Raw genomic sequence first — 17,922 nt, forward strand, 5'->3', positions numbered from 1 at the left:
GGAGACGCGTTTGGCCGTTGCAGTGCGTTTGGCCCTTGTCGGCCACCGTAGGTGTATATATAAGGGGTGTTTCAACAGTACATGCGAAACAGCTTGATTAAATGACATTTGCATATTAAAATAAACCAAATGTAAATATTGAAAGCAGAGGGCTTTAAAGTTATTACAGTTGGAAGTAAAATAAATAATGCAACGCAACAAATGCACAAATTCATCCTCTATCTATGAAACTAAATACAAATAATAAATTGATAATAATAAAAACAAACAAAATATATTATCTTCCATACTGCCAACACCCTGTTTGACAGTTAATTGTAAGCTACAGAGCAAGTGTGTTTACATTGTCGCTCATTCTTGTTTTCACAAGCTTAGCCCATCAACTGCTGTCAATCAAACACAAACACCAACACACCTCTCCATCTGTCTGAGACAAAAAGGAGCATAATAGTTTCCAAAAAAATAGTTTTTTCTTTCTTTTTCCTTATACAGCAGGCAGCACCATAGCTCAGTGCTTAGCACTGTTGGCATTGCCTCACAGCAACCCTTGCTGTCCCAGTGGGTTTGCATGTGTTTTCTCCTGCTGCTCCGGTTTCCTCCCACCATCAAAGATATGTATGTTAGGGTTACTCCTTGCAGTGCTCCTGACCACAGGTAGAAGAACTGGAGTTGGTACCAGAGTGCTGCACTGTGGCTGATTACTGCTCCTCTTGTGTGTGTACATTTTATAACATTCATGACATTTATATTACGGTGTGAAAATGGATGACTAAATGTGATTTCAGTGGTACCATTATACAGACGTATAAAAAGTGGGCTATACAAGCAAAATCTGCCAGGCTGGCTATACTGTCAAAATCATAATGTATTAGTTGATATGTGCTTTTTATTATTAAATATAATTATATTACTGTTTTGGAAATATGGTGTTCATATCCCCAAATGAACCTGTGCGCCCATAGTGATGTCATGGTGTACTGAACACACCCAGGGCTGTATTCTGAATCACTGCAGCAAGGTAAGAAGTTAAACCATGGAAGAGCAGCAAAAACAATATTTTCAGGGAGCATTAAGTTGCAACCCAGGTATTACATGTAGTGCCACACTAGACAGTGGCTCAAAAGAGTGACTACAATAAATGAGTTTGGCTGCAGTCACTTTGCAGTGAGGGTTTCAGTTGGGATTGATGATTAGGAGTATAGCTCTTGACAGCTCTTACAGCTTTTGAAGCTGTTGAAGTGGTGAGTACTCTCTTTTTAATTGGACAACACTGAGGACCTCATAATCACAACATTGCCATAATACTCCCACATGTCATCATCCCTCCTCTGATTTTTAAGGGGGAGGTGAAGGCTGATTTTATGCAATTTACCACTGGACATTTCTCACGCAGGTCTAAATGAGACATGTCATGTACTGTGTCAAATGGAAAATGTCATTAAAGAGAGGCCTGTTAAAGGCAATAAAGGCATTCCTCAACAAGGGGAAAGGCAGTCAGCGGGTCACTATGTTCCACCTGGGTGTCAATGACAAAGCTGCAGAGGTTACAGCAGTACATCGCCATCTTCCAGCTACAGCTACGCCTTGCATATCCTCCATGTTTCCAATGACATGACCAAAGCAGTCAAACAAGCTCAACTTGGTGGACGTGGAGAAGCAGGAATTTAAACAAAAGAAAACTACAGGAGAACAGATGGACGTAACAGTGGAAGTACAATCTGAAGATCTGCATTCCAGCCACAGTGACGTGAGGCCTCTGATTCATGACAGGGATCCCAAAAGAGTCAACAAGAGTCTTAAGGTAACTATTATGCACCTTCACCATGATTTAACCCAAATAAAACACATATAAACCTTCACAAAGAACACCAAGTACAGGCCACCATTTGAGGTACTGTGTATTATTCCAGTCAAGAGACAGAGATCTTGACAGGTTAGTAAAATAAACATACCACTACTCCTGTCTCTATTGAATTGCAGATAGCACTGAGCATGCAAAGCTGAAATTGAGCAGGAATCTATGTATGGTTTCAGCCTAGAATGGATTTTTTTTTAGATGATTGATAAATACAATTTACAAATGGAGCTTCATCCGTGACACATTTTCTTACATAACATTTAAAAATCTATATATATTTTACACACTGGGGGAAAACCTGTCCCCATCAATCAAACATTTACAGTGTCTCTGTGTGTGTCTTGAGGTCACGTTTGAGGATGTGATTGCAGAACCTCCCTCAGTGCGCAGCTTTGATAAAGTGTGGCTGTGGAGTCACGCCCTGTTTGAGGTGTCCAGACTGTGGTGCTACCGCTTCATCTCCCTCCTGCTGGCAGTGCCGGTCTCGCTGGCAGCAGGGCTCCTTTTCGCTGTGCTCAGCTGCCTTCATATCTGGTAGGACTGCTATTAAACTGAATATGCAGTAGACTTACAGGCAAGGAAAAACAGCTTAATGTCTATTTGGTAAATCATTTAGAAATTGTGACTTTTTTCTAAAACAGTTTTCTTTTAGAAGGATTTCTGTTTTTTATTGATAAGATGAGCTCATGTTTTGTCCACTTCCATGTGTCTCCCCAGGCTGATCATGCCCTGTGTGCAACTCCTTCTCATCAACATGCACTGGGTCCAGACTGTGTGGGGCAGCATACTGAACATTCTCATCAGCCCCTTCTTTACCAGTGCTGGAAAGTGCTGTGGTAGAATCACCATCCTTCTGTCAAAAGATGAAGACAGGCATACACAAACAAGAGCTGAGTAAAGAACAGATGACAGAGAGGGGAAAAAAAAGATTGGTAACAGATTGCATACTAATTGCTTACAGGTAGATTACGATCTGCATCATAATCTGAGGTTATTTAGAATTTTTGCTTTGATTGTCATAATATTCGCCATGCTGACATATATGGCAACATGTTATTTTGTTAATGATTTGGATGTGTGATGTATAAAGTACAGTAAATTCTAAGCTAGGACGTAATGAGGGCAAGACCAAAAATTTGCAGATACAATATATTATAAGTTAATTTGCATTCCTGTAAATCAGGAGAGACTAACAGGAATTAGGAGAAGGTGACAGAGTTGAGAGCATCTTAACAGCCTCATAAATGGTTTGGTGTGTAACTATGAAAATGGCTGTAATGATATTAATATCGATTTTATGACATTGTATATATTGACTGAAATCATATCAATTAATTTTAAGAATGTATTTGTTTGTTTTTGAATGTATTGGATGTACTACTCTATGTTGTATATGGAGATTTGTTGTCCCACATGGCCAAAGACTGTAACATGGTTTATATGACAGATGTAAAATGTCACCTGGTACAGGAAATCACCAGGAGCCAAAGATGAAATAACAGCAATAATAAAGATGCAAAGGCTTCTTGGCATTCAAATCAGCTCTCATCAAAGCAGGAAGCACAGAGTGTAGAAAAGCCTGTTTTTGCAGATATCAATCATTTTTTCTCTCTAAAATAAATTCAGTTTACTTGATGTTAAAAGATAAAACATCTATGCAACAGTAACCTTGGTGCAAACATCATCAAATAATTGTGTACGTACGTTTAAATAATATGAAATGTGTGTGTAATATGAAAGTGCACTGTGCTTCTGCAAGTACAGTAACAGGCCTCAGTGATTTCACTGGGGTCAAACACAAAGATAGGTTAGACAATATCTTGCGTTTAAAAGAGTGCTTTTTAGAGTTAAAACAAAGTGACTAAACTGGGCTTGACAATAAAGTAAAGAAATAATTCCCCTACTTTTAAAAACAGTAATGAATAACAAGAGCAGCAGCCATCAACAATATCTGGTCAATCTAATCATGCACAGTTGAGGTTTATTTACAGGATGTATTTGAGAATTTAATAAAGATTTTACCTAAAAATCTTGTAAGAAATGACCGCTCTTAGGAATTAAGATTTTAAAAATGTAAGAATATTACTTTAAAAGGTATGACAAATCCTAAAAAGCATTTTGTATATGTGTTGAGTAACCCAGTACTAAGCATTTCAAAGGGAGCATCATCAATATTTGTGAACTTACCCAGTCACTGATACCTACTCTCACCATTACATTCTGTGTGACTCTAAATTTAGGGCCTGAGAGCCCTGTGTGTCTGTCTACATTAAATGGAAGACATGAGCCGGCGCAGTCTCAGCTGAGTGCATTGACAGTCATACAGGCAGAGGTATGCCCACCACCACTCTTTGCTGAGCTATTTCTGTCCTTCTGCCTCCACGCCTAACTGCCCTCCACTCTCTCTCCACTGCCACTCCAAGAATACTCCTCTAATTGGGTTCGCTCTTGATCACATGCACTCTGATCCCATTCCACGCCCTCCTCATCCCTGTATCTGCCACCAGGGAACTCGGGCAAGGAATACCAATCCATGTGCCTGTGTCACACTTCCTGTACTGCTCTCACACCCCACAGACTGAGATAAATACCAACAGAGAGCTGGGGCCTTTTACCAGCTTTCACAGTGGCTATCTCTGCTCCTCCTCCTCCTCCTCCTCCTGCCCTTCTTATTTGGCAGCACGACATGCATACATGAGTTTGTTTATGCAACACGCTGATATATAACCCTATGACTGATAGCAACAACTGCACAGCTGAAGGAAGACTGAATCAGAGTCTTATTTTGGGGGACTATTGAATTTTATGTGTCAGACCTTGATAAAGTCTGAAATATTTGAAGCGGCTTGGAACCTGCCCTGAACACGCCTTTTGTTGTGCACTATTAATACAGTGGAACATTTTAATCACTGAACCATTAATTGTTATGACTGCAATTATGAAATTATATATTTCCATTTTCCTCCATTGGAGGCCCTCTTAATGGATTGCATTTTCTTTAATGTCCACGCAGTTCTTTCATAATTTATTGGGGCATTGCATCTGTAAAAGAAATTAACACTTACGTTTAGCATCTGATGCAGGAAAATGAAAACATAATAATAGTGGGACAATTTTAGAATAAATATAAACTGAAGAATAAACCAACATAAAACAGCTACTGTTTACATTTCAGAGTGTAGCACATCACTAATACTGTTAGCATTTTGTGTTACTGGCCCACTAATTTTTTACTAATTTACTGGAAATAATTAGAACATTTGGTACAAAATGTGTTAAATGTGGGTTAGTTGGTGATAACTTGCTCATTATAGGTTATTTAGGTTTAAACATAGACTTTCTTTTCAAAAATGTCTTAATAAATTAATTAATAATTCACTAAAAGTAGTCACTTTGTAACTGTTAATTCTCACAATGTATAGATATAGTTTATAGAATAGACTATATTACCAATAAATATTACCAATTTAATCAATGTAACACTTTTTAAAGTTTCTGATTATTTGTACCAATCACCCTTTCTGTAAAAAAAATAAATAAATAAATTAGACAAATAACCATGAATTAGATTTTAATACTGATGACTTAAAGTGTATTAAGAAATTACAAGTTCACTTCTACACCTCACTTCAAGCATATTAAAGGTGATGAGTTGAAGGATCCTGCATCAGTGAAGTGTATTTTAATGTGAATGAATCAAATTACTGCATCTGAATGGTAAACTAGAGTCATAGTGTGTCTACATTAACAATACTCATGGTGACAGTTAATCAACTTTTTGTCTACTTTTGTCTCTTCTGTGGTAAAAAAAAAAATTCAAATTAAATTCAGTATTAGGATACAAAATACTGTGTCCCAACTGTAGCCAGAGCAGGAGGGTGTGTTTGTGTGGCAGTAAGCCTCATTCTGTGGTGGAAGTTCGTGCCACTGTGCAAACCCTGCCCAGCTAGCCCCACAGCCCTATGTGAAATGTGACACAACCCTGGGTTCTCCTTTAAGGCATGCCTTTTCTGTCCGCGTGTATTACATTGTGTGTGTGTGTGTGTGTGTGTGTGTGTGTGTGTGTGTGTGTGCGTGTGTGTGTGTGTGTGTGTGTGTTTGTGTGTGCCTATGTGTGTGTGCCTATGTGTGTGTGCCTATGTGTGTGCAGGGTGGGGGTCAGGCCCCCATTTTTACCAGGACGTCTGCAGCAGCTGTCCACTGGCATGCCAGCGGGTGCGTCACAGTGGTGATACAGGGGTTCAGAAGGCGGCTGTGTGCAGTTTGATCCACGAAAGTTTACCCTCACTGTCTCCGGCCAAACCAGGACCTGCAACCCCACCATGGCGGATCAGTACCAGTACAACACCAATGAAGAGAAGATTGTGAAGGACAGCCACACCAAGGAGATCGATCTCATTAACAGAGACCCCAAGCAGATCAATGAGGACGTGGTGAAGGTTTGTGCAGCATTGGAGACACCACCCTGTCACAGCAGGATTAAAGAAATTGTATCCCTATGTCATGTCATGTGTGGAAGTGTGTAGAGAAAATGCATAAAGTGGTTGCTAGGAACAAAGACAGGAGAACAGGGTATTATACTGTCTGGAAAATCCCTAAATAGACCAACAGCTATTCCTGTTGCCTGTGCAGAGCATGAAGTTTATTTTGGGAATGGGGTAGAAGAGCGTGAAACTGATACACTGCTCCATTGGTTTTATTTAGGTTTGACAACTGTTTATCCTGAGATTGTTGCCATGCATCACCACAAAACATTTTCTGTCAGAACTGAATATTTGTTTGGATTAGATTTTGTTTGACAGAAAAGGTTTTCAGGAAAACATGGTCAATGAGGATAGTAAATCATGAGTTATGAGAGCATAAGCTTAGTGTCAGTTTAGCTCAGTTTGGAATGCCATACAGGCTCATGATGTTTTCAGCAAACAATCAAGAAAATGATAAAGATTCTTATTCCCAATAGCCTCGTCTCCAGTTGAAAGTATAAGTGATAAATTGGCACTTACATTTCTAATATATACAATCTTTATCCTCTTACATACTCTAAAGAGTGGATCGCCTATAGCTATTGAAAGTGTCCTCAATTAGATAAGGAATCTTATCTACTGAGTAATCAGATTTACAACCACAACTACATGGGTGTCTGTCTATCGTTGCTGAAAGAACACTGATGCTGTTTTGCAGAATCTGACTCTAGCAATCCCCTCTCAGGGCTGAAAGAGACCAAACCAGAGAAAGTATAAAACAGTGCATGTCCAGCCATTCATTCAGAGGATGATCTGCGCCTGCTATTCCCATACTGATCCTATCCAAGGGTGTGGAAGAAAGGAAATAGTTGTCACATGTGCAGTGCGTCTGCCTGCCATGATTACTGACAAGTTACTTAACATTTTATTGCCTGGTCTCAGCTGAGAATGCGATGGCCAGTTTTTCCAAAAGACCAGTTGTTCTCATGTATTTTACATGAGGGGAACTCTGGTTACTAAAATTGTCAGAATTGAGCTTTTTACAATGATTTGGGCTGAGCATTAAAAAAACACTTTATAACTTCTCCTGTATGCCACTACATTACGTTTTTTTTATTCTATCAAGTGCATCAGATAATTGGTTTCTCTGCATAAATTTGACCAAAACACTCTGCAGCTTTAATAAGCATAATCTTTAAATGTAACATTGGCATGCATTTATTACTTGAAGCACATGGTGGATTAAAAAGAGTGTCCTCAGAGATGTGTAGTATTGAAATGCTCTTTTAAATTTCTTATAAGGTGGAGTTTGAAGATGTCATTGCAGAGCCAGATGGTACACACAGCCTGGATGGGGTGTGGAAGCTCAGCTACACCACCTTCACTGTGTCCAAATACTGGTGCTACCGCATCTTATCTGCTATCTTCGGGATCCCTGTGGCTCTGCTCTGGGGCTTCCTGTTCGCCTGCATCTCATTCTGCCACATCTGGGCTGTGGTTCCCTGCATCAAGAGCTGTCTGATTGAGTCTCAGTGCATCAGCCGCATCTACTCTCTCTGTATCCAGACCTTCTGTGATCCCTTCTTCGAAGCCCTGGGCAAGATCTTCAGCAGCGTGCGTGTGGCATTGCGCAAAGAAGTCTAAGAACTCATACAGTAGTGTTTGTAGAATGATCGAATGAAGAATGGTATCTTTTTATACACCACAAGACCAGCCCTTGCATCTTGCTTACTCCCTGTTACTCCTGGTCTGCCCTTCATAACATGCCGCTACCCACTCTCCTATCCTCAGTCTCTGAGCTATGAGTCCTGACATCCCCAGTGTTTCCTTTTGCTACCAGAAGCTCTGTGACAGCTGCAGTAGGCGGCGTGTTTCTCTGACAGCTCTGGCACTCCTGGAGGGCTCAGTGCTCCTCACTGAAAGAGAAGAGGGCTGCCAGCCATGAGGAAGATCCGTCTGTCCTCATTTATTTGTTTGTATGACAAAAAGCTCAGACAATACCTTCTCATTCACAGCAAATGAAATGAACTCCTCAATACTGGTGCACCTGTGGATGATGCTGCTAGTGTGCATTACATTTGGTTATACTCAAAAGTATACTGATGCTTTATGTTGCTTTGTCTGGTATTGTTTTATTTCATATTGATTGAATTGAATTTGACAGTTCTATATATGTATACATCATCCTATTAGAAAAGCCCTAACCAAATGACGTTATCATTTTGTCCAAAAAAAAATTGTGATGACTCTGAAATAACTCGGAGTAACTGATGTAGCTGAGGTAACAGACTTTTTGGAGACGTGCAGATGTAAGAAATATGTTTGGAACCAGCCATGCAGATAATCTACTTCCTTTTATCAAATGTATATGAGTGGAATATTAACTTTTTTGTATATTTCAATCAATTATGTGTAAACAAGTATGGACCTAACTACTAAATGGTGTAAAGTAAGAAAAAAAAACCTTTAAATGGTCTGTTGTGTTGTTTTGATTTGGTATTGAAGTGTGGAGCGTTTAGCTAATATTGTATAACCGCAGTCAGGAAGGGCACAGTAGAAACAGTTTTAAGTCTGAGACTGTCAACTTTAATAAGTGTATTTCACTACAGGAGTGGTGTTTGATTGAAAATATATTTTGTGTATTTGTCATTGTGAGAAGCTTAGGAAATACATTTATTCAAAGTGTGTCTCAGTGATATTATTAGTAACATCTGAGAACTGTGACCCACTAGAGGTTGCTGTTGTGTCTTTCAAATGGCCCTCTTTGGTGTCTGGGATCTATTACTGATAATTTAGTGTTGCCACTCCCCTCTTTGAGAAGCCATGTGTTTCACTCTGGCTGATAAATTAAAGTCATTTATGGCACTAAAAGTGCTAGAAAATGAACCGAGTTTAAGGAGCCAAACAGCACACTGTATTAAACCATTATTCTGATTAATGAACTGTATTAAACTGTGTAATTACTGTGGCTGATTTATTCATCAGGTTGTGTGGTCAAGTTTAATTAAAAAATAACATTAAGAGCGTCTATCACTTTCACCCCAGCAGAATGTGCACAGTAATAATTCTAACACATTTTGTGGATTTTCCCAAAATTCAAACACGTTTTGTAGAAAAACCAAAGCTTTGCATTGATGTTTTCATCAGTCTTCATCTTCATTTTGCAAGGGAGTTTCAAGTTTATCTTTATGAGAGTTAACTGCACACAGACAATAATTTAAATGTTTTATCCTCACAAGGACATTTGCACACTTAACTAATAAATGTATTTAGATACAAACTGACCTCAGAAATAATACAGAGATGGTGAATATGTAAAAATATTAATATTTTCTGCAAATACAGAGTTCATGATTTTATTGATTTATTTTTCTTTCTTGCAAATAATTAATAAAATTTTTGCAATTACAGACATACATTTACATATAAAATATATGCTATATCTCCACATCTATTTTGAATATTTTGGATAAAATACCTAAAAATACCAGAAGGAAGGAAATTCATAGTGAATGTCTTTGATGTGATCTGTTAAGTCTTTAGTGCCACTTGTTGCCTTTAAATGATTTATGGTTTTAACAGCATTTGCCTGATAGAGTATTTTCCAATCAAACAAGATTGTCTCATAAAACGTCACATTATCAAGGCTATAAGGGGAGGAAATCCCCCCTCTAAATATAGTAAATCTAAGGTACAAAATAATTTATAATATATATAATATAATATATACAGCAGCAGTGCAGCTATTCAAGACAAATATTGGCGTAGTATCATTTCAGCGCTTGATTAATCATTACCATAATCCACACAATAAAAGAGCTGAAGCAACAGCTGTGCAGTATAATGCAGTCTGCAAGAAATAACCTGTAAGAAGTATTTCAATAGAATTACCTGAGGCCGTTCTTTGTAGTGTTGTTGCACTTTGTTGTCTTATGATAAAATGTTAGTGTAAGGTGGCAGAGAGACAACATATCAGGATGATCTTAATAATGGGGTTTTAATTTAATCATCACCTATCTCACAGTGTCTCAACTGAAGTTCAACACTATCAATTTCATGAAGTTAATATTTATGCAGAGTTACTGTATACTTTACAGTTGTTGGTACTATTCAGGTCACTAGACTGCTTTGATTAAAATAACAAATACCAAGTGAATAACAACTTAGATGGCTCATATACTTAACATTGGCAATGAAGATATTAATATACAACTGACTAAACAGCAGCCATACACTTAATTAGCTTAGCAAAATGACAGACAAAGGAAATCAATGTCCACAGCTTACCATTATTGTCACTTTGAGCTGGTTCATGAACCATGTAGCTAATGCCTCAAGATGCTTCCAGAAACATAAGTCACTTCAATTCATTCCAGTGGTCTGCACAGTATCGAGATCTCAACCCAATAAAGCATTTCGGGAGTGTGTCGGAACAGGATGTTCAAAGTTTAAATGTGCTGACTAAAATTTGCAGGAACACTGTACTGTTATTGATTCAGTGTGGTCGATTGTCCCTCTGGAACATTTCCAGCGCCCTAACAAGGATTTCTTCTTCTTCTTATTCCACACTGTTCAGGAGGCAAAAGGAGCTCCAATAAGTACCTGCCAGGCGTAAATGATGACCTCATCTTTTTTTTTTTTTGCTTTTGCTCTTTATTTGTTTTTTAAAGCTTTTTTTAAATCGTTACCAGTGACAGTTATGACATCTCACATTTAACAATATCTCAAGTAACAGTTTACAAGTATGCAATCCATTGCAAATGTAACTAAGTAAACAACATACAATATCTATAACAGATGAGCAATTTTATCATAACACAGACAAACGGGATCCATAAGCTCTACTGGTGACAATAAACAAATCAATAGCATTGGTGGCCGAGGTCAGCAGTGCTTTAAAAGTCATTTGAATATCCTCTTTTGTTTTACTTTCTCTGCACTGAAATGTGTAAATATATACTGTACACTTAACGAAAAACGAAAAACAAAACATAAAACTCACACAAAATATGAATTTGATTGCTCAGCTTAATCAATGATTATCTTTTAAGAATTAACAAAATATTGCCCCAAAATATTCTGTACATTCCTCTTTTTCACATATCCATTTCTACTTTACCCTGTAAAGTACTGTAAATTAAATAATTAAGACTTTTGTTTGCCCTCTTATGGGCTGACAGAAACCTCAGGATCAAAGGTATCTGAAAGAGCTGACAGCTTTTTAATTCATGAGTGACGGCATGTGGTGAAAGGCAGGGATGGCAGGAAAGTGGGGAAGTTGCTCATGTGGTAGAAGTCTGTGTGATACTCCTCTGACTGCTAGTGCTTTTAATGGCAAACGTTGAGGAGTTGCTCTTGTGACTGGAGTCAAAGTCACGCTCACAGCGGCACTGGGATGATTTGAGGTAGCGTGCAGAACAGCACAGAAAGTTCTGCCTGAGATCCTGGAACAGATGCCCAGCGAAGCACATGTAGATCCAGGGGTTGCAGCAGCTGTTGAGGCTGGCCAGCAGCATGGATATGATGAAGGGCATAGCTGTGGGTGAGGGGAGAGACAGGAAGATTACTGAGCTGCGACAACAGAAAATGAAAGATTTACACCATAATTGGATAGAACCAGGAGCTTGTTTTCTGTGTCAGTGGCTCGTAAATTCTTCATCTGTGGTCATTCTTATCGCCCTTAGAGACAAAACACATGAGTATATGGTTTTACTTGTGATTATTTACATCTTCAGCTTAATTAATGCTCATTAGCCATGCTAGCAGTGTGGGTCTAAGGATGGCAATGCCAGTCCAGACTAAAATTTCTCAAAAACAGTGTAGGAATTCTAATAACTTTAGTCATCCCCAACTTGGGCAGAATTATCTAATGTAGTCAAACATTTTAAATTGTTTAATTGGTTTACTACCAAATACCTGTATCTGCCTCAGCTGTGCTTTGTTTGTAGAGCTAATTAGCAAATGTTAGCTGCAATGTTATGTGCAAAAATAGGATGTTGAACATGGTAAACTTGCTAAAAATCAGCATGTTAGCATTATCACTGCAAGTGTGTAGAATGCTGACTTTAGCATTTAGTTTAAAGTACCACTTTTTAGAGCAAGTGCAGCCTCAAAGAGCTGCTAGTATGGCTGAAGACTGTCTTGTGTCCTTTTTACCCAAATATGCAAATAATTCAATTACAAGTTTCAATCATACAGTGAACTGATTATAGCTGGGAGGCCATCAGTTTGAAAATAATCAAAAGAGTTCAAGGCAGCAGTTACACCTTCAATTAAATAAATTTTGCCAAAGCATGTACTCTCTGAGGAAGGCGACAGTGTTTGAAAAAAGCAGAAGAAAGCATTTTCTAAAACAAAGCAGAATTCCTACAAACAGACTTTCAAGGTTGACGAGTGAACAAGGTTGCTCACATATCATTGGTGATACATCACAGCAAGTAGCATGCAGTGGCATGCTGGATGACATTTATGGTATGTCAACTCCACCACCTAACTGACATTTGGCAAATGAGTTTCGGATTCATGTAATTAGCCTGTATCCCGTATTTAACCTCTTCTTGCTGATTGCTAATCTTTTTCTCAAGCTGTCTGCACTTCTGCTACTCTTGTGTCGTATCTAATGGGGTCCCTGAGCTCTAACGGAAAAATGTTTCAGTATAAATGATCCCTGGAATGGCACAAAAGTCACACATGATTAATAAAAATCGATCATCAGCCATTAAGGGTTTGATTTATGGGACTTAAACATGAGTTTAACTGAGTCTAGATCATTCAATTACCCTTTTACCACGGTGTCATAGGTTTTATAATCTATTTATGAAACGTTCTGCAAAAAGGCACCAAAAAAAAGTGAGAATGTCGGTTCTGATACGTAAAAGTAATGATACAAGAAACATTTAGCCATGCTTTGCTATTATGCTGCTGACATGGATGAAGGAATATGTGCCATTGAAAACTGCGCAGAGCCTAGATGTAATTTAAGTAATTGGGGGAACCATCACCAAAAAGTCTTTACTGAATCAACTCACAATTTCTATCTCAAGTGAGTGATAAATCACACAGCAAATGAAAAGGCAGAATATCCCTGGGTGGTACATCTGTCTGACTGTCAGAGCCGATACAGGCTGGCCCTAAAGACTCCTCAGCAATTCATTAACACGAGCACGTAATGTGCATTCCATCTCTCTGAAGGCAAGTACTCAATTTCATATTGACGCTATTTATATGGATTTCACATGGAGTGATTTTCCTTTAGAGGTGTCTCTATGGATATGACAGTGTTGTGTCTCTCACTGCTTGTCAGGGCTCTGTATATATTTTTGAATAAGTAATATTATATATAATAATATCCCAGATTGAACACTGGGATTTATGTTCATCGAGCACTTAATGCAAATCAATAATTTAGTCAAGCATCAGAGGGCACAAGGCTCAGCAGTAGTAGATGTTTATATTCACAGATTTTTTTGGAGCTTGGGTGAGTGTCAGAGTCAGGGTTTATCCTTCAGGTGTTTTTCTCTTCTACATAATGAAATCTATCCGGCTGCTGAATGTGAAATCACAGATGCCAATGGTGTCACTCTGACAAAGCCTAGAGTAATGGGGCATTTTACTGTCTTGTGACATTTCCAAAAATGGTATTGATAAGCCTAATAGGGTGCTAAAAATTGTAAACTTTCTAATTGTGACAGGAATACTAGAGGGGATGATGCCATTTGGCTCTTTGATCATGCATTTTAAAATTAGACTGATTGGCTTGATGAGGACATTGCAAATAGGGTTCAAAAATATCCAACACTGCTGCACTGATCCAGCTTTAATTTAACTTGGACAGGTTATGCAGCTCAAGAGATTGCTGCATCACTTGTGGCAGAAGACAAGCCTTAACTTGGACAAGAGTGGAGAAATTCTGGGGATTTGTATCAAGCAAAGAAACTACTGCTTGCACAACCTTGTGCAATGTTGTGTTGATGTTATGCTGAAGTGTAAGCTTGATTGATGTTGATAAAGGAACAAAAATATGTTGTTATTAGGAGTATAGTAATATACTCCCAGTCACTCAAAAACATACTGAAACAATTGACTTTTTTCCTGCACCATAGAAAGAAACAAATAAGTGAAAATAATAACTTTTCATCACTCTCATCTTCTAGTAATCTTTCATATAAAATGTTATTGATTCAATGGTAAACATAATAAAGATATCTAATGACCCATGTAATGTCATAATCTGTGTTTGAGGTCTGTTATCTAAATATTTGCCATAGGTCTGCAGGTTACTTACCATAAGAAATAATTATGCATTAATAATCTGTTTTATTATGCTACTGGGTAATCTTTCATGACAATATGCAGTTATAAAGGAGCAAAGTGTGATCCAGTCCCATCCCACAATCAAAATTCAACACACATGAATAAAATCTGGACTTTCATGAAACAATTATTAAATCTGATTATGAACCTATAGTTGTATGATGCTCTGTGTTTGTGTTCACATCATAAATGTGTGAAACACATCTTTATGATGTTTTTCCTTCTCTGTTCTGAGCTGTGTGGTCTGGCCTCACTTTGACTCTAATGGACACTTTGTCTCCAAGCACACACATGCAGGTGACACTCCAGCCTATCTTTTGTACACAAACACTGGCACGTGTCTGCCAATTCTGGCCTTTCTGAGAGCTGTTCACGTGGAGGAAAGCCAACAGACATCACCCCCCTCCCTGCACTGATCGCTCTAAAACAGGAAAGAAATCAATCACTTTTTTCCATTCAAAGGCTGGAGTAATTCAGTTGATCCTTTCTGGCCACTGTTACTTTGAATATCATTATGAGATGTAATATCAGAGCCAATAGTTATTTCATCAGTGCATCAAAAAAATGTCTACTCTTGTAATGTGCCAGTGACCAAGTGTTGGTCTTGTGTATGTTGTACCTGTTTAGTTCCAAAGTGTAAATAGCTGGTGTGAACAATACAGCTTGAGAAGGATAACAGCAACACAGAACCTTTTGCATCCAACAGAGACAAAAGGGGGAAAAAAACTATGGCCTCTGACACCAAAGTATGTTTTCTTCCTGACATCCTTGTTTTATTTTTAGCATTTCTATTGTTTGTATTACAGTATGTAAAAAGTCTCCTTTTACTTTGTCTGAGGAAATACCAGTAAGCGATAGAAATCAGTTTGGAAAATAAGGTTTACACCGTCTTTATGGTAAAAAAAAAACAAAGTTATCTTGTTTCAGAAAGAGAAATTCTGTGCAGTCCTCACATAAATGGCTCTAATTAGATTTACCTTTCACTTTTCCAGTAAAGCAAAGGTCCCCACAACAAATTGACAAATTATAGCTTCTCTAGGATTAAACCATTTTCTTTAAAAAAATAAATAAATTAGGGTAACACATATGTGTGACTTCCACATGTACAAATACAACACGAAGTTAATTTGTCACATTAAATCGCACGTTGCATTGGTGTGGCCATAGCCTAGAAGATCAATAAACATAGGTGCTACCTACAGTCGACGGCTGCTTAGTAGCCTATTGTGGTTAAATGTCAACTCCACACTCCAACGTGCCCCTCAGGCACAAATAAAGGTGCTTGGTGAGCAGTGGCGCACACTAATTTGATTAATGATTAGCCGTCACTCACTCCCAGGGTCAGAGGAAACTTGGGAAGTTCTGCGTTCAGCTTATTGCGCACTTTAGCTCATACGCTCAATCACTCACATTTGTAACCAAACACATGAAGGTATATTCAAACATATGATTAAATAATTTCACAGAACAAAATATGGATACGGCGTTTAACCTCGGTGGTGGGGAGACAGGGAACATATACTGAATCATTAGAAATATTTGTATTGTAGGGACATTTTTCGTTTAAAAAAATCCTAATACTATCAATTTTCTGAAACGACCAAATATCGCCCTCAGGAGTATGCAATAGTACTAGGCATTTATAATTCAACCAGCAGAGGAAACAGTCCAAAGTTTCCCCTGAATTTTTGTTTATGCTTTCGTGATATCTTGAGATTAAACATCCTGTGCTGACCTTCCCCGCCCTGGCTGGACTGATTACCCTGACACGAAGCAGCAGAGACCGGGTTCCCTTGAGTCAAAGCTCCGTTGTATCACCCGCGTGAGTGAAAAAGACTGAACAAACACAGCTGAAAATTGCGTTTTTGGTGTCTCAGTTTGCCCCAACTGAACGATTTCGCTCGCATCCTCGTGCGTAAAAAGAACTGATGCGCACAGCAAGAGTGAATCACATATACCAAGCCATTTCCTGGCTGCAATATTGTAAGGAAAAATGCGTTAAAAGGTTGGGGGATCGGTATGTTAACTGTTAAAGTACATTATTGGCACAACAGTCTTTACGCATCATCTGCGTGCCCTGCTTATAATACTGAAGTCTAAATTTTAACCTACCCTCACGGGGCGCTGCTGGATCCCACGCAGACCACATCTGAACAGAGAAAAAAGGGGTCCAGCAGACGATATAAGCCACGACTATGACGAAAGTCATTTTCACCGTGGTTATCTTCGCCTTAGAGATGAGCTTAACGCTACTGACACGGGCCAGCGTGTTGGCTTTGGAGGTTTTGGGCGTCAGGCTTATGCACTGCTCACGCCTGGTTTTCAGTTTAAAGTTTTGCCATATTTTGAAGCTTATCAACCCATAACAAATGCTCAGTATGGCCACTGGAATGATGTATATGGTGAGACTGATCCATGTGATGTAAGCTTTGGCTCCCCAAGGCATTACGAAGTCGCCCCAGCAGTCATACACTCCTGATCCGGCCGACCCAACCTCTCTCAGGGAAAAGATGAACATCTGCGGGATACTGAAGAGCAGGCTCAGGACCCAGGAAAATATGACATAGAAACGGTCTTTTCTCCTGTGCAAAGAACGGAGAGGCTGGCAAATAGCCAAACACCTGTCTACGGACATCAAAACTAACATGTAAGTGGAGGCGAACATCCCAACGACTTGCAGGTATTTCACCAACCTGCATAAAATGTCCGGTCCGTAGAATCGAAATGTTATGTCCCAGATAAGTTGGGGAAGAACTTGAAATATCGCCACAACTAGATCGGCGATGCTCAGGTGCTTCATAAAGTAATACATACGAGACTGGCTGTGTTTGGTGGTATGTATCGCCAGCAGGACGCACAGGTTCCCCGCCAGCGCAAGAAACAGAACCAGAGCAAGCACAGTCACCTCCACCTTGGCCACTTCTTCATTCCGCTTCAAGGGGTTCGTCTGATTCAGCCCAACGGTCCCGTTAACGAGAGTTGAGTTCCGCCAGGATTCGTTGAATTGCCAAAAGTCACTTTGGTTTGAGATACTTTCCATTGTCGCAGTCTTGTCCTCTGCAGATGCGTCAGGGCTGTGCAGTCATGCAATAGCTGGAACAATCACCTGGAGGGTCTTAAGTGGCAAAGTCTTCCTTGCGTCCTCACAGGTGAAGAGACGAAGGGTGAGATGAATGAGTCACTTCTTTGCTAGACCTCAATCACCCATGCTTTATTAAAACAGAAGGTGCAAGAATCCACAGAGGAGGAGTGCAAAATTTTCCTCGTATCTAAATAATATGAAGCATT

At 39.0% G+C, this 17,922-nt stretch overlaps 3 protein-coding genes across 3 annotated transcripts; 2 read left to right on the forward strand and 1 right to left on the reverse strand.

The window, feature by feature from the left end:
• Positions 1–1,432: 1,432 nt before the first annotated feature.
• On the forward strand, positions 1,433–2,756 carry LOC134003887 (caveolin-2-like). The gene is made up of 4 exons (XM_062443240.1): positions 1,433–1,543; positions 1,625–1,801; positions 2,205–2,392; positions 2,576–2,756. Exons 1-4 carry the CDS (start codon positions 1,433–1,435, stop codon positions 2,754–2,756), a joined length of 657 nt encoding a protein of 218 aa, XP_062299224.1.
• A 3,354-nt stretch (positions 2,757–6,110) lies between these two features.
• On the forward strand, positions 6,111–9,342 carry cav3 (caveolin 3). Its single transcript, XM_062416051.1, has 2 exons — positions 6,111–6,297; positions 7,624–9,342. Exons 1-2 carry the CDS (start codon positions 6,181–6,183, stop codon positions 7,963–7,965), a joined length of 459 nt encoding a protein of 152 aa, XP_062272035.1. The 5' UTR covers positions 6,111–6,180; the 3' UTR covers positions 7,966–9,342.
• Positions 9,343–11,186: 1,844 nt separating this feature from the next.
• oxtra (oxytocin receptor a) lies at positions 11,187–17,674 on the reverse strand. The gene is made up of 2 exons (XM_062415414.1): positions 16,747–17,674; positions 11,187–11,857 (listed from the first exon to the last, which is right to left on the reverse strand). The coding sequence occupies exons 1-2, from the start codon at positions 17,672–17,674 to the stop codon at positions 11,604–11,606; spliced, it is 1,182 nt and encodes a 393-aa protein (XP_062271398.1). The 3' UTR covers positions 11,187–11,603.
• Positions 17,675–17,922: the final 248 nt, after the last annotated feature.

This window comes from Scomber scombrus, chromosome 3 (assembly GCF_963691925.1).
Source record: "Scomber scombrus chromosome 3, fScoSco1.1, whole genome shotgun sequence".
NCBI lineage: Eukaryota > Metazoa > Chordata > Actinopteri > Scombriformes > Scombridae > Scomber > Scomber scombrus.